This window comes from Myxocyprinus asiaticus, chromosome 34 (genome assembly GCF_019703515.2).
Source record: "Myxocyprinus asiaticus isolate MX2 ecotype Aquarium Trade chromosome 34, UBuf_Myxa_2, whole genome shotgun sequence".
Lineage (NCBI taxonomy): Eukaryota > Metazoa > Chordata > Actinopteri > Cypriniformes > Catostomidae > Myxocyprinus > Myxocyprinus asiaticus.
Window position 1 is genome coordinate 31,746,639 of NC_059377.1, and position 25,458 is coordinate 31,772,096.

At 38.8% G+C, this 25,458-nt stretch overlaps 1 protein-coding gene across 6 annotated transcripts; it reads right to left on the reverse strand.

Moving 5' to 3' along the window:
* Positions 1 to 13: 13 nt before the first annotated feature.
* On the reverse strand, positions 14 to 23,830 carry LOC127425276 (protein PALS2-like). Of its 6 annotated transcripts, XM_051671034.1 has the most exons (14): positions 23,718 to 23,826; positions 20,725 to 20,801; positions 20,560 to 20,592; positions 11,895 to 12,013; positions 11,465 to 11,617; positions 10,315 to 10,467; positions 9,873 to 10,100; positions 8,009 to 8,140; positions 7,813 to 7,909; positions 6,689 to 6,757; positions 6,369 to 6,530; positions 6,049 to 6,251; positions 5,638 to 5,766; positions 14 to 1,119 (listed from the first exon to the last, which is right to left on the reverse strand). In XM_051671034.1, the coding sequence occupies exons 3-14, from the start codon at positions 20,567 to 20,569 to the stop codon at positions 943 to 945; spliced, it is 1,632 nt and encodes a 543-aa protein (XP_051526994.1). In that variant the 5' UTR covers positions 20,570 to 20,592; positions 20,725 to 20,801; positions 23,718 to 23,826; the 3' UTR covers positions 14 to 942. The 6 variants fall into 6 exon arrangements, with proteins under 6 accessions (XP_051526994.1, XP_051526997.1, XP_051526996.1 ...); XM_051671037.1 differs by lacking the exon at positions 20,560 to 20,592 and having other exon boundaries at positions 20,725 to 20,804; XM_051671036.1 differs by lacking the exon at positions 20,560 to 20,592 and having other exon boundaries at positions 23,718 to 23,805.
* Between the last annotated feature and the right edge of the window lie 1,628 nt (positions 23,831 to 25,458).

Consider the following 25,458-nt stretch of genomic DNA (forward strand, 5'->3'; position numbering starts at 1 on the left):
AGAGTAACAATGTTCCATTTATTTATTGCCTTGTTGTAGTGGTCATGTTGACAGAGACGATGAGAAAAACAAAAGAACAGAAACTTTGGCAGACAGGTCATGTCATTCTGGGACAGAATTTTTGTGACATACAAGAAAAAAATGCATAAGAAAAGGAGGTTGCTCAGAAAAGGTAGGACTAAAAGCAACAGGATTATTTGTTTGGTTCCTTAAAGGACACTGAGGATCATGAGACAGACACAATGTGCAGCCAATCGTTTTACAACACAGACACAAATTCAGTGAATAAAAAGCTACAAAACAGACTAAATATAAAATAAACTGCACACACTGATATGGACTTTTGCATAAAAGAGATTCAATACATCTCTTTTGGATATGAAGACAAGCATGCGATTCAGTTCAAGTTATGTGGCAGAAAAAGAGATGAGGGTGTAAACAGTTTTATGGTTCTTGGTTTTGGGATTGCATTCTAGAATGTTCTAAATGAGCCCTTGGCCTGCTACACTCTTGTCAGGTTAGTCCATCATTTGAGTACAAAAACGTCACAGTTTAGGAACTACAAAATGAAAAACAAACACGGAAAAATTAACTAAAACAATAAATTAAAAAAGATGGCCTAGGATTCGTCAAAGCCAGCTTATATATTCCTTGTTTTCTCTTTTCTCTGAACTCCCAAGAGATTACAGATAGAAACATATTCTTTAAAAACATACAAACACTAAAATAAATAAGTATTCTTCCCTTTCAGGTTGAGTAGAAAAAAACATTGCATTGTGTACACAAAAGAGAGGTTGGGGCTATTGGTGATGTTGTAGGAGATGCGTAACTTCATTTCGCCCCACATCCATCACTTCGGATACTTCTCACACACATGCACGCACGCACACACATTCATACACACTCTAACACTCTTGTATGGTGATCTTATAAAAGGTGCCCTCAGTAGACCCAGCTCACTGGAACCCACTGCGGTTCACTGCAGAGTTTGTCCACAGCCGCCTGCAGTGTCTCAAATGCACAGTCTAGGTTGTCATTGACAATGACGAGATCAAAGTAGTGTCTGTAAGTCCGCAGGATACGAGCGCTTTCGTCCACAGTCTTCTTCAGGTCCACATCCTGTGTGAGAGAGAGAGATAAATTTCAGCATCTCTTTGAATTAAGATAGAACAGATTTAGGCCATGTCTACACTACAAACATTTTCATAATTTTCCAAAGTGTGTGGTAAGTTTCAAAAGTTTTCAGTCGAGGAAAACCCTGTGTCAATGGATGAGAGGCGTAAATGTAGCAAAATCAGTGCGTTTTCAACGGAAAACATTTTAGGGTGCATGTTTCCTCAGATGAACCAGATATTTGATTCGATATTAATTCATATTGGTATATTTCAGTTATAATGCCCCTTTTGCTTACATATGAAAGAAATTCTCTCCCACCTAATGCTGTTAATTATACAGGGGACCTTCTAACAAGGTACATTACAAACATTTACATTTTACTAATTATATATTTTTATTTTTTTCATCATTTTGGGCACATTTTAGCTTTTTAAAAATGAACAAATCAATCAATAAATGATATTATATTGCATATATTATATGTTGTTACCTGTTCATTGTTTAGTTGCATAATTTGTACTATTTTCAAGTATTCATATTGATTTGTTGAACGTGCTAAAAACAAGCACTGTCTCTTTAAGAAAACCGGCAGTTCTGTAAAGGGCTTCTGTAAAGGAGCGCGTTTTAACAAGAGAGGACTCCAATGACTTTATCTCATCCATGCTATCCGTGATTAGAATGAAATGTTTATTTTTGTTGTTTTTAATCAACAACTGACTGTACAGAACAGAAAGGATTTTAAAAGAGACATCATTCAATGACAAATGGGTCGTGTGGATTTCGTCTTTGGACATGCGGAACAACTTTTAGTCACAAAACGCAGTGAAAGGATCTCGCTGCTAAATACTCCACCACTATACTACAGAATTCATTCACTGGTGAGTCAAATGTAAATATTTAATAATAATAATAATAATACATTTTATTTATAGGCGCCTTTCACGACACTCAAGGTCACCTTACAAACAGAACACAAAAAAGTCATCCTTGAAAGCATCAACAATAACAACATTAAGCAAACAATACTATGATATGCAATAAAACATTGGAAGATACAAAGTATGAACTCAATGCATGCACGGTCATAAAAAAGCCTGTTTAAAAAGGTGAGTTTTAAGACGAGATTTAAAAGTATGAAGACTTTCACTTTTACGAATGTCCAGAGGAAGGTAATTCCATAAGTGAGGGGCAGTATAACTAAAGGCTCTAGACCCCATAGTGTTCGGACGAATACGTGGTATGACAAGAAGAGTTGATGAGGAAGATCTGAGGGTACGAGTGGGTGTATAGATATGAAAAAGATCGGAGAGGTATGAAGGAGTACAATTATTTAAGGCCTTGTATGTAAGAAGCAAGATTTTGAAATCAATTCGGTACTTAACCGGAAGCCAATGCAGATGTTGAAGAACAGGTGAAATGTGTTCAGTAGAGGGGGTTCTAGAAATGATTTGTGCAGCTGAGTTCTGGACCAGCTGAAGTTTATGAAGAAGTTTGGAAGGAAGACCAGAGAGGAGAGCATTGCAGTAATCAATACGTGATGTAACCAGTGCATGAATGAGAATGGCAGTGCTGTTCAATGTGAGAGAGGGACGAAGATGATTAATATTACGTTAATGAAAGTATGCAGAGTGAGTTATATTATTAACATGGGCTTCAAAGGATAAGGTGCTATCAAGGACGACACTCAGACTCCTAACCTGCGAAGAAGGAGAAGCAGTGGACTGATCGATAGTCACAGAAAAAGCAAAATCAGTTTTTGCCAAAATAGATTTGGTGCGTACAAGGAGAATTTAGGTTTTACCACAATTTAATTTGAGAAAATGAGATGAGAACCAGTTTTTAATTTCAGATAAACAGCTGGACAGAGAGGGCAGAGGAAGGGAAGAAGTGGGCTTGGAAGATAGGTAGAGCTGGGTGTCATAGGCATAGCAGTGAAAATTGACACCATGTTTCCTAAATATATGACCAAGGGGCAGTAAATAAATAATAAATAGAAGAGGGCCCAAAACTGAGCCTTGTGGAACGCCAGTGGTAACTTGTGATGATTTAGATCTAAAATTTTTGAGTTGTATGAACTGAGTGCGACCATAATGATATGATCAAAACCAAGACCCCTGTCTTACGGGTGCCCGTAATTCCAACTGAGACCAGCCTGTCATGGAGGACGTTATGTGAGATCGTATCAAAGGCTGCACTCAGATCAAGAAGAATGAGTATAGACAGCTGACCAGAATCCGCAGCCAACAATTTACCAGCCAGTTGCCAAATATATACATTTTTAGTCACATAGCGTGAAATTTGGTTGCAAATCCGAGTGATTTCCTCTCATTCTAGAGGGCTGCGCATTAGGCATGTCATAAATTATCGATTATTGATAGGCACGTTATTTTATTGATATATTTTTGAGGCATCGATATATTAAAATTAGCCAACATTTAGAAGCCTAATTTGCGTGCTTTGCAATTCACTGTCTGTTGGTGTAATAGCGTTGGGAGACCACAAGGTGGTGATATAACATTTACTGAAGCAGGTCACAAGGCACCGGTATATCACAACATAGAATGGATATTTCTGAACTCCTTGCACAGGACGCATACACACAAAAGTTACAGAGCTTTTCTACTTTTTCAAGGATGAAAGTGACTGGGTTTGCAGGTTAGTGTATTAAACTGATTTAACTGCGCAAACTGAACGATTAGAAATTATTATACAATTTCTCTTTATGTATCTTTGAAAAGGTTTCATTCAAAATGTCAAACCACAAAAAGACATACTTGTAACTGAAAATACATTGTGTAGGCTACATGAGAAACATGTTCACAATATCCAGTGATGGGTAGAGTAAATAATTTTTGTCCTTTTGATAATGATCTGGGTCGAATTCAGTGGAAAACTATGCGTGTTGTGCTCCATGTCACTGCAGATTTTTAAGCAGCCTCGGGAGACGGTGAGCCCGCGCTGTGTATGTACCTTCATAGAAAATTATTTTTCGAAATTTAGAATGCGCCATGTCGTCCGCCAGACACGTCCGGTGTGCGACCCCCTTAAATATACCCTGCCGCTCACACTTTACCAAAGTTGTTTTGAGAAATATATTTGAAAACACAAAGATATTGTGCAACGGGCAGCCCTATTTATATCTGAAAAAATCCCAATATATATACACCGATCAGCCTCAATATTAAAACCACCTGCCTAATATTGTGTAGGTCCCCCTCGTGCCGCCAAAACAGCGCCAACCCGCATCTCAGAATATTCTGAGACGATATTCTTCTCACCACATTTGTACAGAGCAGTTATCTGAGTTAACGTAGACTTTGTCAGTTTGAACCAGTCTGGTCATTCTCTGTTGACCTCTCTCATTAACAAGGCGTTTCCGTCCACAGAACTGCCGCTCACTGGATGTTTTTTGTTTTTGGCCCCATTCTTAGTAAATTCTTGAGACTGTTGTGTGTGAAAATCCCAGGAGATCAGCAGTTACAGAAATACTCAAACCAGCCCATCTGGCACCAACAATCATCCATGCGATTATCTAATCAGCCAATCATGTGGCAGCAGTGCAGTGCATAAAATCATGCAGATTCAGGTCATGAGCTTCAGTTAATGTTCACATCAAAATTCAGAATGGGGAAAAAATTGGTCTCAGTGATTTGGAGCATGGCATGATTGTTGGTGCCAGATGGGCTGGTTTGAGTATTTCTGTAACTGCTGATCTCCTGGGATTTTCACATGTTGATGAGAGAGGTCAACAGAGAATGGCCAGACTGTTTCGAACTGACAAAGTCTATGGTAACTCAGATAACTGCTCTGTACAATTGTGGTGAGAAGAATATCATTTCAGAAAGCTATTCTGAGATGCGGGTTGGCGATGTTTTGGCGGCACGAGGGGGACCTACACGATATTAGGCAGGTGGTTTAATGTTGTGGCTGATCAGTGTATATCGATAATCATCGGGAAAATATTCAGATTATCAATGTGTGAAAAAGGCATCGATCCCAAGCCTACAGCGCACAGAGTAAAAGATCAAACTTGGGATTTAAGAATTGATATAGAGATCGAGCATCGAAAAATCTATATTTTTACCCACCCCTAGTTTCTAGGGCATTGTCAGTGGTCTTCACCCTGTTACTACGTGATTGCTAAGGTGTTCTGAGTGATATTTAGTGCGCTGCTATGAGGTTGCTAGGCTGTTCTGTGTGGTTGCTAGGGCATTGCTAGGGGTTTGCTTAATGGCCCAAAAGACAAAACAGCCCACCCCTTGGTCTCTATGATATTTTGGTGCCTAGATGTCTCGGATCCCTGCTTGATGTAGGTCTGAGAGATTTTTTTTGCCAGTTTAGGTTCAAATCGAAGAAAAGTCCTACAATCTACACTAATTGAGGTATCATTCATGTCTGTAGACCAATCAGTACAGGACAAGTTACAAGACAAAATTTAGTTCAGGGATTTGTTCACTAACCCCAAGTATGACAATAGCAATAAAAAATCTTTCCACTGCTAATAATTTTGAAAAAACTCACTGCAAGTTGTTTGGTGGTGATTCCAGCATCAACCACAGCTTTGTGCATTTCCTTCAGTGTGTCAAACTCTGGTGCCGCGATGAACACAACATATGGCATAAATTCTGCCGTTTTCAACACCTTCAGAGCCTGAGGAGAGACCAGGAAAATATTTAAACAGTTAACATGCTTTTATAATATGAATATAAACCAGATATATCCATACTTATTAAGGGCTTTGTTTTGAAGCTTTTAAGTGAAGAGTGTCATTTCGGAGCCACTAGCAGCACTAAACCCTTTTTCATTTGATGTCCTAAACAAATGATCTCTTTATTAACTTATGATTGTATTAACTAATTAAATGTGTCATTAATTGTCAAGGAAAAACCTCTTAGAGGAAACTGGTGAGTAGAAGTTTGTTCAAGTACTCACCTGAGGATTGACATCTAGAATACAGGTGCGCCCGGCATTGACAACCTCGTGGATGGAATCGATTTTAGTACCGTAGAGGTTTCCATCGTACTCTCCGTGTTCCAGGTAACGGCCAGCCTTGATGTCCATCTCCATCTCTAACCGTGTTACAAATCTATACGACTGACCATCTCGCTCATCTTCACGAGGCCGCCGAGACGTGTCTGAGATTTTGAGAAAGGCAGAAAGAGAAAAAAGAGAAATGGGTAAATATATGTCATATTTAGAATTGGGGATATTTTGTGGTTGGAAGTTTCATGAGTGCACATATGTGTACTTACGTGGTACAGTTGTACCAAAGCGGGTGGGATGTAATACAACTAGTCTGTTTTTTAAGCTACGACGGCCCACTCCTTGTGCTCCAATCAGAATGAGTGTTTTTCTCTGAAACGGCGGCATACGTGCTACCTCCTCATAGATTTGAAGCTCATGTCGGTCAAATTCTTTAATACAACCATTCACAAGAGAAGCAAAATGAGTTTAACCAATCAGACAATGCTTGTTGGATTATATCAGTAAAGTCAAAAGGCAAGATGAGATGTATTTTGATAATCAAATTCAAATGAGACTTTGAAAAACTAAATATTAATCAGGGGCTTGCCTGCATTCTTGGCGGTTATGTACATAATCTTCTTCTTCTTTTTACCAGTCATTGTTCCACACAGCATTCCTAAAAGGCAAGACAGAGCAAGAGAGAGATTATGTGATGTAATACTATATTTGGTCACTAGAGGGAATTTTATCTGTATTGTCTGTAGGCTTATTGCTTTTATTAGCACATAGTACATGGATTTATGTAAACCATAGTTTCTGCCAAGAAACCAAAGTTAATAGAGCTACTGTTACTGTAAAAGTATACTAGATTAATATTGGATCTCATTCAAACCATTTAAAGGAATATTCCAGGTTTAAAACAAGTTAAGCTCAATCAACAGCATCTGTGGCATAATTAATAAAAATGAATTTTGACTCATCCCTCCTTTTCTTTAAAAAAAGCAAAAATCAAGGTTACAGTGAGGCACTTACAATGGAAGTGAATGGGGCCAATTTTTGGAGTGTTTAAAGGCAGAAATGTAAAGCGTATAATTTTATAAAAGCACTTAAATACATGTTTCTTTTAAAATGATGTATTATTTGAGCTGTAAAGTTGTTTAAATCATCATTTTTACAGAAGTTTTAGGGTTTTGATTTTCTTGACATTACACCATCATGGCAATGAAGTTGTCAAATTGGCTATAACTTTACACAGAAAAGGTTAGTAAGAGATTTTTTTCACATTAAAATCATGTTAAAATGCATAGTGTTTACGTCTTGTGGCTATACTTTTGAAACAGTGAAAATTTTCACTTCCATTGTAAGTGTCTCACTGTAACCCAACAGGTTTCTTTTTTTTTTTTTTTTTAAGAAAAGGAGGGACAAGTCAAAATTATTATTGATTTTTTTGGTAATCAATATTATGCCACAAATGCTGTCAATTGAGCTTAACTTGTATTTAACCCGGAATATTCCTTTAAGAAGCTTTCAGAATCTTTCTGTCATTTTGTTTTGATTACAGTGGTGGCTAATGCCAAGTTACTACAGTTTTATTCTAGAAACTGCAGTAAATGTAGTATTTTGGTGGACACTGGAAAATGCTTATAAGGGATGTTGTTTTTAGTGTGTTTATTTGTTTAGAACTGTCTATGCTACTTCTGGTGAGTGAATGTTTGTCTCTGGGTATATCACCTGTTCCATCCAAGTCTTTAGGAACAAATGCTTTTCTCTTTTCTTCAAGGAACTGACTGGGAATCAGTCCGGTAGCTCCTCCCACCAAATGGCATGCCTGTCACCCAGTGAAATACATAAGCCTGATTCAAGCAAACAGACCAGTGCAAATGAGTTCAAATCTAGAAGAGGCCAGTAAAAACCAGGAATATCACACCTGCCACCAGTTTGGGTCTTCCCGGTTGACAATTTGCAGGATATCACCCCTTTTGAAAGCAAGCCCCGCCTCTCTGCATGGAATTAGATTGTCACTGGTTGGATTGTAGTCAAAATGTGGTTGCACATACACCTGTGAGATGCAAAATGGGTCAGGTAAATCCAAACTCCAAAAAGCACTTAGCATGATTATCATATTCACTAATGTAGTAAATCTCCAACTATTTACCAATCAGCAAATTACTTCTAGAAAAGGTACAATTCTGCTACAAATACACACTCTGTCTCTCAGGAAAGTGTGAACTTGAGCTGTTTTGCATATTCAGTGGGATTACAGAGAAAATGTTAATCGCATACTGGATAAAATAATTATGTGTGACTATATTTACGGTCACTTATAAAGGTCACCTATAAAGTAAACACAGAGTCCTCTTATTAGATCAAGTTTGAGTATGCGGAAGCATGAATGAGATTTGAAAGCTAAGGCAGAGGGCAATTTTTTCAGGGAATAATGACTTACATTTGATCTGTTTCTCACACTAAGCTACTGTATGGTTTTAGAAGTCTTTTAATATAGTATAGTCCAAGTTTAATATACTGCTTTTATGGTGTTTTTCCTGTGACAGTCCCTGGTCATTATATGTTTCATTATATGGAAAAGACCAGTGTGAAAATTATGCAAAACATCTACTTTGGTGTTTCACAAAAGAAAGTAAGTCAAACAGGAATGGATCGACATGAAGGCGAGTAAATCACAACCAAATTTTCCTTTTTTGGTCAACTATTCCTTTAAACATTCTGAATCAAATACCTATACCTGTCTGTTAAAGTCTTATTTTGAAGGACTATGATCTAGTTTCATTTACTTTTAAATATGTTACCATTTCTTTCTTTTTTATTTTTATCCCCTTTTCTCCCCAATTTGGAATACCCAAATCCCACTACTTAGTAGGTCCTCATGGTGGCTCGGTTACTGACCTCACTTCGGGTGGCGGAGGACAAGTCTCAGTTGACTCCGCTTCTGAGACAGTCAATCTGCACCTCTTATCACATGGCTCGTTGTGCATGACACCGTGGAGACTCCGCATGTGGAGGCTCATGCTACTCTCCGCAATCCACGCACAACTTACCACGCACCCCACTGAGAGCGAGAACCAATAATCGCGACCAGGAAGAGGTTACCACATGTGACTCTACCCTCCCTAACAACCAGGCCAATTTGGTTGCTTAGGAGACCTGGCTGAATTCACTCGAACTCACGACTCCAGGGGTGGTAGTCAGCGTCAATTCTCGCTGAGCTACCCAGGCCCCAATATGTCACCATTTCGTATGTTTTTATGTGAATTATTTTCTAAAAGCCTTCTGAAATCCCATTAATATATTATAACTACATACATTCACAGAAAAAGAGAGAGATAGAGAGACAGAGGGAGATATGTGTGACAGATAAAAAAAATACCATCCATGTAATAAGATTGAAAACTGCATGTGTGTATCTTGCCCCAGATAGCATGTGGAGTGTTATTAATAGGGCTCTTCGGGATCTCTTTTACCACAAAGCATCATGGGATTTCACAAATGGACAAAAGGAGCCCTGAGGATGAATGCTTAATGTGTTGGTATGCATGCACACAAGTGCAGTAGTTTACATGCGTGTCACTACACACAGTTTCACAAAGGGAAATGGACAGAGAGAAAACTGGTATAATAATCTGGTTTATATGGTTTGCAAGAATACTAGAATGAATGAATATGATCATGCAAACAAATGTCTACATATGCATATATTTGTATTTGCAGTGTTTTTAAACACATATGTGCATGTATGCATAGAAGTGTGTGTGTGTGTGTGTTTGTGTGTGTACCTGTGGTGGTGCTGGAGCATCTCTGTAGCTGGGCAGTATTTTTAGTGTTATTCCTCCGCTACATTCTTTCAGCATCTCCTGGAGATCAGTGGGATTATTGCCAACGTCCTTCCCATTCACCTCCTTTATGATGTCACCCACATGTAGCAGCCCCTGCCTGTCATTCAGCCCTCCGTGAAGAATCCGAGCAATCACCAGGTCACCCTTGTCCATTCGGAAGGTCACACCCTGGGCAAACCAATAACATGAGTTATGACATGCATACAGACGCTCTCTCACACACAGTGAATACATGAATATTAAGAGGTCCTGTTGGTTTATCTGGGTATATGGACTAGATACTGACTGAAATTATGACTGAATGAGATTTAAAAATAGTAACTGACATCACATAGCCAAACATTATGCAAATGTATATACTGTCACAAAAGTGCACACACACCAGTGGTTCTCCTGCTTTCTTGTGGATACCAATCATCCTGACTGCATCAGCCTGCATGAAAGCATTGTTTACTGCTGCATTGTTGGTTACTTCAGGAGGGGGTGGGGCCTCATAGCATTTAGATGCCACAATGTCATGGGCCTCCAGGAGAGACTGAAAGTAAAACAATGAGAATAAATTATGAGTCAAGAAAAGAAGAGAGGAGAAGAGAAGAGGCGGTATGAGAAAAGAAGAGACAAGATGAGAAGAGAGTAAAAGAGACAAGAGACAATATTTGAATAGAAAAGAGAAGAGATGAGCAGGACAAGATGAGACGAGAAGAGCAGAGAGGAGAAGAGACAAGAAGAGATAAGCAGAGAAGAGAGGTGAGAATAGATGAGAAGAAAAGAATTGAAAGAAAGTATGAAATGAAACAAGAAGAAGGTACGAGGCGAGAAGAGACAAGACAAGAAGGTAAGAGATTAGAAGAAAAGCAAAGAGATTAGATGCAGATAAAAGATGAGACAAGAGGGGGGGGCCTGGGTAGCTCAGCAAGTAAAGACGCTGACTACCACACCTGGAGTCGCAAGTTTGAATCCAGGGCGTGCTGAGTGACTCCAGTCAGGCTTCCTAAGCAACCAATTGGCCCAGTTGCTAGGGTGGGTAGAGTCACATTGGGTTGACCTCCTCGTGGTTGCTATAATGTGGTTCCCGCTTTTGGTGAGGCACGTGGTGAGATGCTGCGGAGAATAGCGTGAGCCTCCACACACGCTACGTCTCTGCGGTAACGCGCTAAATAAGCCACGTGATAAGATGCATGGATTGACAGTCTCAGACGCGGAGGCAACTGAGATTCGTCCTCCACCACCCGGATTGAAGCGAGTCACTACGCCACTTAGAGCGCATTGGGTATTCCAAATTGGGGAGAAAAAAATTGAGGCAAGAGGAGAAGCTATGAGAAAAGATGTGATGGGATGAGACAAAAATGTACAAGATGAGATGAAAAGAGAAGGTATGAGACTAGGAAAGAAGAGATGAGATGAGAAGGTACGAGACGAGATGAGATAAGAAGGTACGAGATGAGAAGAATAGTTAGGCAAGGTATGTGAGACCAGACAAAACAAAAGTAAAGAGAAGGGATGAGACGAGAAGAGAAGAGATGAGAATGTACCTGAAAATGAGGCTCCTGCAGGATTTTGGACAGTTCTGCTGCGCTGTCATCTCGTACACTCAGTCCGCTGATGTCACCCAGAATCTCAGTCACAAGCTCAACATTATTCTCTTGTACTGCCTCCAACTTCACATCCTCCAAACGCTCATGAGCCTGAAGACAAACATATTATAATTTCTCAATTAGGTCATCAACAAGATAATCAATGAATTGGTATTTCTGACTATTGTCTAGCTACTTTTTCTGACAATTTAACACTAATTTCCAGGACACAGCCTTGATCGAACATTCTTCATGAGTGTCTAAATGTGTGTGAATAATGACATGTTATTCAATCATGACAATATCCAAACAGTTTAATTTAGTCTGAACCTCATTAGCTATTTAGCTATAAAACTATAGTAAAACATGAATAAAATGTGGGTTTTACCTTGGCCAGCGAGCGTACGATAGGGCTCTCCATGACGCCTTTGAGGAAGATGAGGTCAAGGTCTTTAGCCCCGGTGGTGGCAGGCAACTCACTCAGATTATCCAACACCTGCTGCATAGCTGCACATATACAGACAGAGGACTAGTATGACATGTCATAAACACACCAGCAACCTGTGACTCACACTCTTGTTTTCCGTCATCCTGGTGCACACACTAAAGGATTGATTGCAGACTGGGGTGTATCAACCACACGACCATTCCTCCCCGACTGAGGCCCTGTGTACACCTGGTATTATGATGTGTTTTAGGTGATCCGATCACAAGTGTACATGCAAGACACATCACCGTAACACCTGGTCTTCTCTTTTGACCATTTGTGTTTGGATTTCGAGGGGAGTCTCTGATTTCATGACGACATACATCAATCATTACGTAAGTGTATTACTGAATGATATTAAAGCGCAAAAATGTCAAACGAAAAAAAGCGCTAAAAAAAGACGCACAGTTTCTCTTAATTATACTTACATTTATTATAAATGCAAACATGGCATTTAGAGCAGAATATTTTAGTGTAATACATGTATTAACTGAGCTTCTGATGTGCATGCTTCTCATATCTGTGTCCCTGCATGATGATATCAGACACACTGAAGAATTTCAGGAAGTATAGGTCTCTGAGGAACAATAATGGCCGTTTCCCAATCTGTGGGCATTTTCATTCCGGGATAGGCGGTTTTCGACTATCCAATTAAAGTAAGGAAATCTCAATGTAGCAATCAGTGGGCGTTTCCAAACCAGGATGGGCATTTCTCAACTATCAAATTAAAGTAGTGAATCTAAATGTAGTAGGATAACACCCACTGATTGGGAAATGACAATTTTTTGTTCTGCAGAGACACAAGTCTTGAATTTTGTGAAGTTTTTGTGCATGTATTCGCTTTTTTTTTCTCTCTCTCTCTCGATCGGACAACAATTTCCCCTTAAATCTGCACGTAACAGGCAAAGTTTAAGCTCTTGTTTTATTAGGCGGCGCTCCGCTGCTGTGGCACTACAAGCCCAATGACTGAATACTGTAGGTTTAAAGTGGATAAATCTCAGTTTGGACCTCGTTACAGCTGTCTCTAGCGTTGTCTCGTTTCAAATGGATCACCCAAAACGCATCTTTAAATTACAATAACAAAATTAATTCACAAACACAGTCTATTCGTGATAACATACGTCAACAAACTTTTTTTTTTTTTTGCAACAGAAAGAATAAAGATAAACAGCTTAAAATTATAAAGCCAACTGGTAGAGAGATGTAGGTGATGTTTTATTTTATTATCTAATTATTTTTTGCCTCCTGCTTCCCAATACCTTGCTCTCCTTGTACGCACTCTCTATATTTCATTGGCTGTTGCTCATTGTCGGTCTCTTGCTTGTCCAGACACCTGACGACTCATCGGCCAGATTTCGAGCAGGTTTGAAATCCATCTCGTCGTGCGAGTCGCAAGAGTGTGCACACTACTTGACAGTTGGTCGTGCACTCCGAGACTTCTTGTCGCAGACCAGTCGCCAACTCAAAACATCAAAGGAGTCGCGCTTGAGTCGTGTAGTGTGCTCTAGACTTTAAACAAACTTCACATCAGAATATCAAATGGCTGAAATATGATTCCTCCTTCCCTGGTAGTAGTACAGAAGCTAGTATCATGTCTCCTCTTATATGTTCATCTATTCTTTTGTGTTCTGTCTTCATTTGATCCAATGAGCTAATTTTCAGAGAGTGTAAACTAATACATTGAAACGCATGTAGATCTTAGTTGTGTGAGTGTGTATGTGTGTGGGTTTACTTAGTTATAGTTTGGGGACCAATTTTTCCCCACAAGTGAGCTAAGTCTGACAAAATCTCAATTTGAGGACATTCTGGGATGTCCTTAGTTGGAAAAATCGATTAATAAATAAAGCAAATACTGTTTTTTTAAATAAAATTTAAAATGCAAAAAATCAAGTGTAGCGTTAGTTCTGTCAAGCTCGCAATCAGCTGACGCTCAGCTGATCATGACGTCTACCAATACAATTCAGACGCTTATCAGAGTGGTCCTATTTAAGTCTTCCATATATTAATTCATTAATTGCTTAGTTGTCATTCCATTGCATGGATGCAAGCTGCACTTAATACCCTCCTGTATCCACATCTGCACCTCTGTATGGCAGCTTACCTTTAGTTTCTCTACATCTGTTTTGTTGTTTGTGCTCTAAGTCTACAGTTGATTGCCAGTTTGGAATTCCTATCTTCAGTGTGTTATTCTGCCTTGTTCTTGATTGCCAACTTGATATACAGTATTTGAAGTTCTAGCAATTGGATGGGTGGAGAAATTCCCCAGAACAGAACCATACCCCAACACCAACAGATCGCTTCACTTGTCTGTAAGTGAATAAAGTATTCATTCAAGTATTAATTTGACGGAAGTGGTCCTGATTGAAGTTTTATTTTAAGGGTTTACATTTGAATTTTTCAACAGTTGGAGTTTGAACAGTCAAAAGCTTCAGTAGGGTTAGGGTTACAAAAGTTATAGCGACCCAAGTCAGAACAGTCTGAAGGTGTGTGCTGAGTTTGGTGCATGTACATTGAAAGCTCTAGGAGGAGTTTGTAACTGGCTATTTTGATCTTGGATTTGGGATTTTGGAAAAACCCTAAACCAAGTCTGTAGAATAACAGTATTTTTGTCAAGCAAACATAATATATATTATAATTTTTTTGTTTAATCATATGGATGGTACGACCTCTCTGTAACACAGTCATTGACAAATCTCCTCATCTCAACTACACACACACCCACACACACAACCATTTCGCTAGGCAATCGCTCAGTGGCTCACGTGACTACACAGGTTATAGCCTACAGTAGTGTAATCCATCTGTGACAGTACAACAGAACAGATTGTGTGTATGTGTATGTGTATGGGCACACATTTACTCTCCATCAGGAAACAGTAGGCAGAACCAACAGATCAATATTTAACCTGAGTTCAGCGGTTCAATTTCGCTCACTTAATTCAGGTCAGACACTCTAGCAGTCCAAGAGGAACCATCAGCTTGGACATTTTACCACTGTTTTATTTTGTATTGCAAATATGTCACAGAGTACAATGTACCCTGGGGCATCCTTTATTTAGCTGAACAGAGTACATAATAGATGAACTAGCAGAGTTTTTGATAATCAAGAAGGAACAAATAAAAGGCATGGAACTGAACTAACATTAACACTGAACACCCTCAAATAAAAACGTCCTGTCATATATATCAGATTCTGTAAACAGCACTTTTATTTGGTTTAGGTTGAAGACCTAATTAGAGACATTATCGCAGTGTTTGACAGTTAAATTACAGCTTTGGCACGTACTGTTGTTACACTCCCAAAGGTTTAATTACACACCTGATTTAGAGTAAATTCCATGCATATAGTCAGTGCAAAATCTTACTAAGAGTATCCTGCATAACACACACACACATGAAAGGAGTGCGATTGGCTTCAAAACATCAGGGTTTCTCAATGAAATCATAATAAGACCCTGAAATCATATGATTCAGAAAAAAAAGAAAAAAAAAAGAAAAAGAGTGTTTTATCCTGCTTAAAATATCACATGAACGTATGTCCTAGGTTTAAAATAGTGTAACTACAATTTCTTCAAGCTAGCAAGGTAAATGAATTAAAATTTACATTTTAATAATGGAGAAAGTTTTAAAAACATCAGTAAGAAATATACTTGTAAGTCTAAGTGTACGGAACAACAAATTAAGCTGCTTTTTCATCATCGAGCGAACAGTTCTCATTGCAAAACCGTGCCGTTGCGTGCTGATCTGGGCCAGTTGGAATGATTATGGTTTCTTTTTCCACTGTGGTGCTTGAATGTACTTAACAAATACGTCAGTTGGTGGCTAAACATTGGAGCGAGTGCGCTTTGGATGATGCCGCATACTCCAGTTTTTAGGACTACTTTTACTCTGTTAAAGCACATGAAAAGACATGTCCCATGTCACAAAAAAGGAAAGCAAAAAGTAAAAGGCGAAAGGTTTACCCACATTTGCTGAGGGGTTGTGCATACCACCGGACAGGAACACACATAAAGGTAAAAGTTTCCAGACTAGCTAAAAAGCACATTTACGGGGGCCTGGGTAGCTCAGCGAGTATTGACGCTGACTACCACCCCTGGAGTCACGAGTTCGAATCCAGGGTGTGCTGAGTGACTCCAGCCAGGTCTCCTAAGCAACCAAATTGACCTGGTTGCTAGGGTGGGTACAGTCACATGGGGTAACCTCCTCATGGTCGCGATTAGTGGTACTTGCTCTCAATGGGGCACGTGGTAAGTTGTGCATGGATCGTGGAGGGTAGCATGAGCCTCCACATGCGGAGTCTCTGTGGTGTCATGCACAACGAGCCACGTGATAAGATGCGTGGACTGACGTCTCAAAAGAGGCAACTGAGACATGTCCTCCGCCACCCGGATTGAGGTGAGTAACCGCATCACCATGAGTACCTACTAAGTAGTGGGAATTGGGCATTCCAAATGGGGAGAAAAGGGGATTAAAAAAATAATAATAATTTAAAAAAAGCACATTTACTGACAAAATATTATATGAGTTATATTGTATGAGCTACCTAGAAACAAGTGAGCTACCTTGAAGTTGGCAGATTGACAATCGTGAGTCACCATGTACTAAAGCCACTCCACCAACACGGTTGAGCACAGTATTCTAACCGTGCCGAGAAATATGTGCTGAGAAAGGTTTTTAATCATTCTGTGCTGAACAGTGCTCAAGTGGAAATGCTACTGGAACCAATCCTCACGGTACTCAGAACTGTTAGGCCAGATGGTTGAAAAGCGGCTGTGTAAGTACAATTGAATTTGTCCACAATCCATTTATCTTTCTCTACCATTCAGTCTTTTACTCTTCAGTCTTTACTCTCATTGGTTTTTGGGTTTTTTTAGAAACCTGCTTTGCATTCAAACTCTGAATGATTTCTATGATGAGTATCTACTAAATTTTTGCCATCAGAATGAAACATAAATGACAAGCAACACATCTGTCAAACCAATGCTACTAGCTACTACTTATCATCCTCAGATCTGAGCAATCTGTTTGGTCAGAATATTTCAGATTAAGAGGTAAAAAAAAAAAAAAATCACCCCATTCTTGTGAGAAATCCCATTTAAACATATAATTATAGAATAAGAAAATCTATAAAGCATAAAAAGATGAAGAAAATAAATATCTTACCTCTGGGAGAGTCTGCTCCCTCAGCAAATTCTAGTAACCCCTCCCCAGTTTCTCTGATCCCCCCAGCATCAGTTAGAACCTGCTCCATTTGTGAATGTTTTCCCCACAGTTAAAATCATTCCTGTTGTAACTCTGACCTTCACTTTGCTGAATTCAATGAAAGCTAAGCAAATGCTGGCTTGCCCTCAGCCAATAAAAACTGTGTGAAGTAGAAACGTGAAAGTAGAAAAGTGGAAAAAGACAAAAAAAAATAAAATAAATAAAAATAAAAAAAGGAGGCAAAGAGAGATACAAAGAAATAAATGAGAGCATTCCACACATCTGCCAAACATAGATGTGGACACACACACACATACATACATGCACACACAGATCCTCTTTGCTAGGACTTCACTTTAACACACATCCCTCCCTCCAAACACCTAATCCCACAATCCTCTCCTGCTGTTTCAGACTCCGCCCCTCACACCAGAGACCACCCAGTTAAACCCCCCAGTGCATCTTACATAATTGTCTTTATATAAGCTCTGTAAAAGGGGGACTGAGGGGCCTAAGATTCTATATCACACACCCTCATTTAACAATTTTCAACAGTTTATCCATCCATATCTATCATTTATTTCTATCCATTTATCCAGTATATCTACCCATCCATCCATCCATTCATCCAGTATATCTATCCATCCATCCATCCAACATGTATTTCTATTCATCCATCCAGAATATCTATCTATCCATCCATCCATAATTTTTCTATCCAAACATCCACCCATCCATCTATACAGTATATTTATCCATCCATCCATCAACTATTTCTATTTATTCATCCATCCATCCATCCAGAATATCTATCCATCCATCCATCCATCATCTATTGCTATCATGTATTTCTATCCATCCATCCATGTGTGAACCATGATCAAGTGGAAATGCTACTGTAACCATTCCGTACCATTTTATAAATATTTATGTTACCCGGAATGTTTGAAAATATATATTTGTAAAGTCACTCTTTTTAATGCTTATTTGAGCTAAACCTAGAAACATTAGGCATTTATTTGCATGTTTAATTTTACATATGACACCCATTAAAGATAAGATCTTCATTTGTATCAATCCAATCATTTCAACCCCTAATGATCTTACCTTTACAATGAAAGACAAAAAACAATCAGATGCAAAACATACAGTTTAGCATGACAGATATCCTGCATATGCATCAGACTACTGGAGTTTGTATAAGCATTATGGCGCAAACAAAGGCTGGTGTGAAGTACGTGATGGGCCCTGTTAATAATCGCATTCACACATACAGCCTTTTCCAAAAAATTACCTACAATTTCCAGTTTAGAGGTCATGTGTGAACATGACCCTTTTGAAAATACTGGTAAATCTTGCTCTGGCAATTTTCCTTAATGCGAAGTTGTAACATTACCTATAAATTTCCTTATTGATGGTATCTGTGAACAGCACATTTGGAACATTTACCAGTAAAGGCAACCCAACTATTTTCCTGCAATTTACCTGGTTGCATGTGTGAACGGGGCTAATGATACAGCAGTCTCTTCTGATCTCAGATCTGTTTGTAGAGGCATCCAGCAATGGCAGTCACTCTCATGCACAGCTGTGCCATAAAAGAGGATACGAACTGTCCCTAATCCGATTGCTCCTCCCCCACATCTCTCTCTGTTCCTCCCCCTCTCATGCTAGTGCCTTCTGTAAATCTGAGCTGGATTTTAATGTCAATACAACCACAGTGGATTAGGAAATCCATTATGAGCTTGTTTGAGACAAGGCTGAAAAGGCATGTCCAAGCATCAGGTGTGTAAATGCCTCATTGTAGAGGCAGGAAATAAAGAAGAGGTGACGAATAATGCCTGAAGGCTGAGATATTTCCAGTAATGGCCCATATGTTGACTGTACATGTGTTTTACATGTTCCATTTATTACAACTTTAAAGAAGGACAGTAGTGATTACTGGATTTGGAAACATTAGCATTAGCGTAAATTAACCAATTAGCAATTTTTTTCTTGTCTTTCACTTTTCTGAACAAAACAATATGAACAAACAATTACAAAGAAGTGAATCAGGAGATACTGACTTAGCAAATTAGTTTTGACAGACCATAGACATGCAAAGCATCACTGGCTTTCAGGTACAATCTGCAGTTGCTGAAAAAGCCCATTATCTTTCAAGGTGTTTGCTCTGAGGCTAACTCAAAGCCCAAGTTTGATTACATGTTGTAGACAAAGTTAACATAGAGGATTTGTTACTACTGTATATCTCAAGCACCTTCAGAATGTACTAACCATGACATCATTTATTTGGTCTCCTATATCCTACAGACACAATTAAAACATACACTCACTGAGCACTTTATTAGGAGCACCTGTACACCTACTTATTCATGTGATTATCTAATCAGCCAATTGTGTGGCAGCAGTGCAATGCATAAAATCATGCAGATACTGGTCAGGAGCTTCAGTTACTGTTCACATCAACCATCAGAATGGGGAAAAAATGTGATCTCAGTGATTTCGACCGTGGCATAATTGTTGGTACCAGACGGGCTGGTTTGAGTATTTCTGTAACTGCTGATCTCCTGAGATTTTCACATACAACTGTCTCTAGAGTTTACTCAGAATGGTGCCAAAAAACAAAAAACATCCTGCGAGTGGCAGTTCTGTGGACAGAAACGCCTTGTTGATTAGAGAGGTGAATGGAGAATGGCCAGACTGGTTCGAGCTGACAGAAATGCTACAGTAACTCAGATAACCACTCTGTACAATTGCAGTGAGCAGAATAGCATCTCAGAATGCACATCACGTCGAACCTTGAGGTGGATGGGCTACAACAGCAGAAGACCTCCTCCAGAACTTTATTAGGACCATGGTGTTCCTAATAAAATGCTCAGAGTGTATAACAAATCAAACCCCAATGAAAGCTTTTATTTCCCAACAAAAGTTGTGAACTTTTTGTTAGATGCTAGTGTTGCTTTATAGCTAACTTCAAAAACTTGTCATTAAGTAGACTTCTGTCTATGAAGAAAAACCATGAGGACTTATCTGACCAACAAAAAATGAAATCCACGTACTCTTTCAAAATTGTGTGTAAACAATGCAGCAGTTTGAGTACTGCAAAGACCACAGAAACACCCACAGCTGACATTGTAAGTTGTGGTAAGCAATCCAGAATTCCAATTGCTATAAAAATGAGACCAAAACACTTGATAAATGCATGTTGGTCTATCTTAAAACCTGACCACCCAGACAGATGAAACAAGGTTGAAATTGTTATGTTTTTTGTTTTGTTTCTGCCTACAACTCTTTATTGCCATTAAAATTCACAGAAAACACTTCAAAGTACACTCAGCCTCTCTCCTGCTCACTTCACCAACTCTACCTGTGATCATGCTGCCAATCAATGGGACTCCAGCTGTGAAGACAATGCCACATTCACTAATACTGTTGATGCAAGTGACTGAGATAAACATTCTACATACACCAAGCACACATACATGTTCTTCTTTGGCCATGCTGTACATTTACACACTCACACACAACTCACTTGTGGCCGGTGTGGTTCCCTCTCCCTCCCCGAGCTGCTACACACTTCTCATTCACTCCTCCAGGCAAGTGCCAAATCTACTGAGAGAGAAAGACTATTTAACACTGATCACACAAACACATACAGACTTACACACATCAGTACTCTTCTTGGGTCAGGACAGAGACTGCCACTGCCCTGGTCCGGATACAGTGAGGTCATTGTGTGAACTGTCATTCGAGGTCAGGAGGCAGTTGGCTGGTTTGTTGTGTTAAAGGGTTAGTTTATTAAAAATGTAAATTCTTATGCTTTATGACATTTAAATTACAGTTGGAGCACAAAAGCAGTCACTTTTCCCTGTTTTTTTTTTTTTTTCTATAAAATGAAAGTGAATGATGATTGAGACTGATCACACATTTCTTTTTGTGTGTCCATGGAAGAAAGAATGTCATACAGGTTTGGAACAACTTGAAGGTAAGCAAATGATGACAGTACTTTCATTTTTGGAAGAACTATCACTTTAAGCAAAATCATCATTCTGTTTCTGTTCCCTTGACCTCTCCATGTCACAAACATCTTTCTGAAAATTATTTGACATTATGTCATAATAGTTGCCATAGCAACATGTTTTCTGTGTTGAAATCATGACTGCCAAGAGACTGCTGATGTCAAGATTTTGAGTGAAAAAGGAGTTACATTGTTGTCTGTCTGAGCTTTATAATTTTGGCCACCATTAACTTGCACTGCATGGACCTACAGAGTTGAGATATTTTTCTAAAATTCTGTGTTTGTTTTCAGCAGAAGAATGAAAGTCACACATATCTGGAATGGCATGACGGTGAGTAAATGATGAGGTGATTGGGTGAACTATTCCTTTAAAATGTAATTTGTCACAGCAAAGGACCATTCAAAATTAACTACTAAAGGCAAAATGAGTTTAAAACTAAAGTATGTAATTTCTGCCGCACTAGAACCACTGAACGGAATTGTAAAAATAAACAATGTTTTCAAAACAGCTTTCCGAATATGGCCCTCATCTTCAGTTGTTCAAATAGCCAGACAGTCCCGCCTCCAACTGGCACCATTAGTCGAGTTATGTTGTTGGGGCGGGTCTAAGCAGGTCGCTCAAAACAAACAGGAATTTTTATAACGCTACAGAGACTCAGAGTTTACAGTTTTCAAGAAAATTAACCTATGAATGGCTTACTTATAGTTGTCTCTTCATATTAATCTGAAGAAAGTATTTTAACACCAAAAAAGTACTTTAGCTTAAAATATGGTCAGAAATATTGAAGAAATGGTGACCAGTCACATGACTTAAGTATTTTCACGTTCCTCATATATTTATTTAAATTTTAACCTAAAATATGGATGTTTATAAAAAAAATTTGAAAAGTCAATGGGCATTTATTTATTACATTTTTAATATGGCAGGTGTAAACAACCATAAAATATACCCATTTAAAGCCTATACATACATAATGTAAATATGCTAATAATGAAGTATGTAACTACAAGACAGAGTCAGAAGACAAAGAGTTCTCTTCAACCACAAAAGTCACAGTATGTATGTTATGCATATTATTATTATGCATATCATTTTAAAAATAGATGCACAACATACATGTTGAATTAAGCTGGTGTTATTCTGCAAGCTTCAGTGAATCCCTGTGCTATTACTGGAAATGCTCTTTACATGAACAAGTTACAACTATAAAATACACAAGTTTTACAAGCATTTACAAGACTAATAACCTGCGCATCAAAATAAAAGCACCATGCTTGATAATTAGATAAATTGATGGGCTGCACACCATGCTCAATTTTCAATAAAAGGTAAAAAAAATATCCATTTTCCTACTCATCCTCTTCATCATAGCAAGTCTAGACAGTTACAATTGACAATATCTATAATTTCCCATATTTATTCAATTGTTTCACCGTTATATGATGCAATTTTTTTTTTCATAAAGGATGGCAAATTTATGAAGACTTCAAAGGCTGTTTCTTACCATTTAACACACAATTCCACATCAGATTCACAGGTGGATCATAACAGTGCGTTTGTAATAGAAACTAGATATGTCTCGTTCTACAGATACCTGTCATTGCAAAGCAATTGAAGCCCCGCCCCTTTGGAACCCCAAGTCTGCTACATAATGACGTAGAGGGATTCCCCGGTCACTTCCCAGGACATGTTGTTTACACAGACGGATGTCCACTATCCAAGGTCGAGTGGGAGCAGGATATTGCGTAATTGTGCACTAAAAGAACATATTTACACCCTAATACTTGTCAGTATTTACTCATGAGCAAATGTGTGACCATTTTCATTTGACATCCTAAAACAATTGGTACACACAGGCGCGCGAGGACATTGATCGTGTCCTACAAAAAGTCCTGTTTAAACATGCGCGGTAAAAACTAAAGAGCCACTCATATATTTGTTTCATTAAGACTTATTAATGAAGTTGCTCGACGTATGCCTCTTTAGAACAGTGTTCCCAAAGGACGTTGTCTCGAGCTCCGCTCCATCATAATGTGCGGGACGTTTAGTCAGTGAGCTATACCGACATAAACAGATCGATATCACCAGCACAATGGAAACTTAATCTATTCAAGAAAAAAGATATCCAAAATATATACTAACAAAAACAAAAATCGTTGCAGATCTTTCACGTGCGCGGCCATTTTTGTTATTTATTCAAAGCACAGAGACTTAACCTGTGTTCGCTTGAACCATGACAGGACAATGGATAGAGAAGGTGAGACACCTATCACGCACAGAGTAGTGATCATTCATAAATGACCAAACCTGCTGCCTTATAAACACTTACACACATTGCGCGTGCACACACAACACACTCAAAAAGGACTGAACGGGGGGCTGGACTTCCGATGGCAAAGTCATTTCTCCCTAAAGTGGCTCTCCCCGCACATATAATGTGACTTTTAAATGAAGTACTCGCTTGCTTTCATGCACACTTTGCAAATAATATGCTCTCTGCACTCACCTTGAATTTGTTATGTTATTCCAAGTCCTCTCCGGTCGTCCCGGTCAGATATTCAAAACCTTTCAGTAGTCGTGGGTCCCGTGGCTAACTATTCATTCGGACACACAATGCCAATCAAGCGCTAAGCCACGCCTTTCGGGTGACGTCTGTGCAAATGGACCAATCCGAATGCGCTATGGCTTCCTTGCCTCTTCCTCTCGTGGCGGATTATGAGGGTGGTTACAATAAAGCATTTAGGCTTGCAATGTTATGAAGTGGTCGAACTATGTGTGTTTGTGCATGCTTTAAATACGTGCGCCTTTTTTTTCCGTACAATTACGAACTGATAAAGTTCTAAGTTTAAATCATGATAGACATGCTAGAATTCTTAATAATAGCTAATAACTATAATAAATGGCAAACAGAGTCAAGGCGAGTCCCTGTACATATAATTTGCAATGTATTTAATAGGCAAAGTTAGTAGAGTAGAGCCATCATTCTGCCCTACAGTTACCTCTGTTTTAGAAAAAGAGTTGAATAATGGGGATCTCTACCATTTATTCCTTTATTACTTTCTCCGTGTAGTTATATACGTCTTGTTGTTCTTGAGTGTTAATGACATATTACAAGATCCACTACAAATATACTGACGACTGAATCTTATACTTAAAATCAAGAGGTCTGGGCACTAAAATAAATGTACGACTAATATATTGGTTGATCTAAGTCCCACAAGAGGGCACACTTTCTCCAAAATTTTCGAACCACTGTGTCCTTGATATGATAGTTGTCTCTCATGTGTTGGCAAGGTTGCCTTTGGTGCAAGTGTAAAGCATATTGTGCAGGTGCTTGCCCCCTAGAGCCAGTAAAGGCATCAATGGAGAAATGTCTCCTTTGGGGCCTGGACAATGGCACCATTTTTTCAGGGGGTGAGCGTTATACACTGTCCTTTCTGGACATGGAGTAGGTGCGGCAATGGCAAGGAAACCTTATAAAGAGAATGTGCCTTCTTACATCTTCTCTTTGGAGCAATAGAAGTTGATGATACAGCCCACAATATGTCCTTATCATGGTAACAACAGCTGTCTGTCTGTCTATCTATTTTTAGGCCAGTTTGTTTATTGTTTAAATGCATAATTTGTACTATTTAGAAATATTTACATTGAACAAGTGCTAAAACGGTACTGTTTCTTTAAGAATACTGGCAGTTCAGTGAGTTAAAGTGGTTTAGTTGAGCGTATATTTACAAGAGTGGAGTCACACAGCTTCTTTATTAGAATTAAATGTCTCTTTTTCGTTGTTTTCAACTGTAAAGTACAGAAAGGGTATTAAAAGAGACATTATCAATGACAAATGTATTGCATGGATCTCATCTTTGGATACAGAATGAGTCAAACCAAACTTTAACCCTCAACATGCAATGAAAGGATCTCAGTTTTGAACTTTGCATAGAGATCGCAAAGATCGATCTTGGGATTTTAATCGATATCTTTCAAATGAAGATTAATCGGAACTTCTATATTTTGACCCAGCCCAAATCCCTATAATTTTAAGTCATACATTGTGTTTAATATGTTAAACAAAGCAAAATCCGATTCTTTTTGCTTACCCCCTGGAACCTGCTTACGTACCCCTTGGGGTACGCATTCTCTGTTGGGAACCACTGGTTTAGAGTTCTGAGATAATAGCATAATACAATACATCTTGTACTACTTCTCCAATATGCAGTCTGCATACTGCACATTATGCTAAATTTTATATG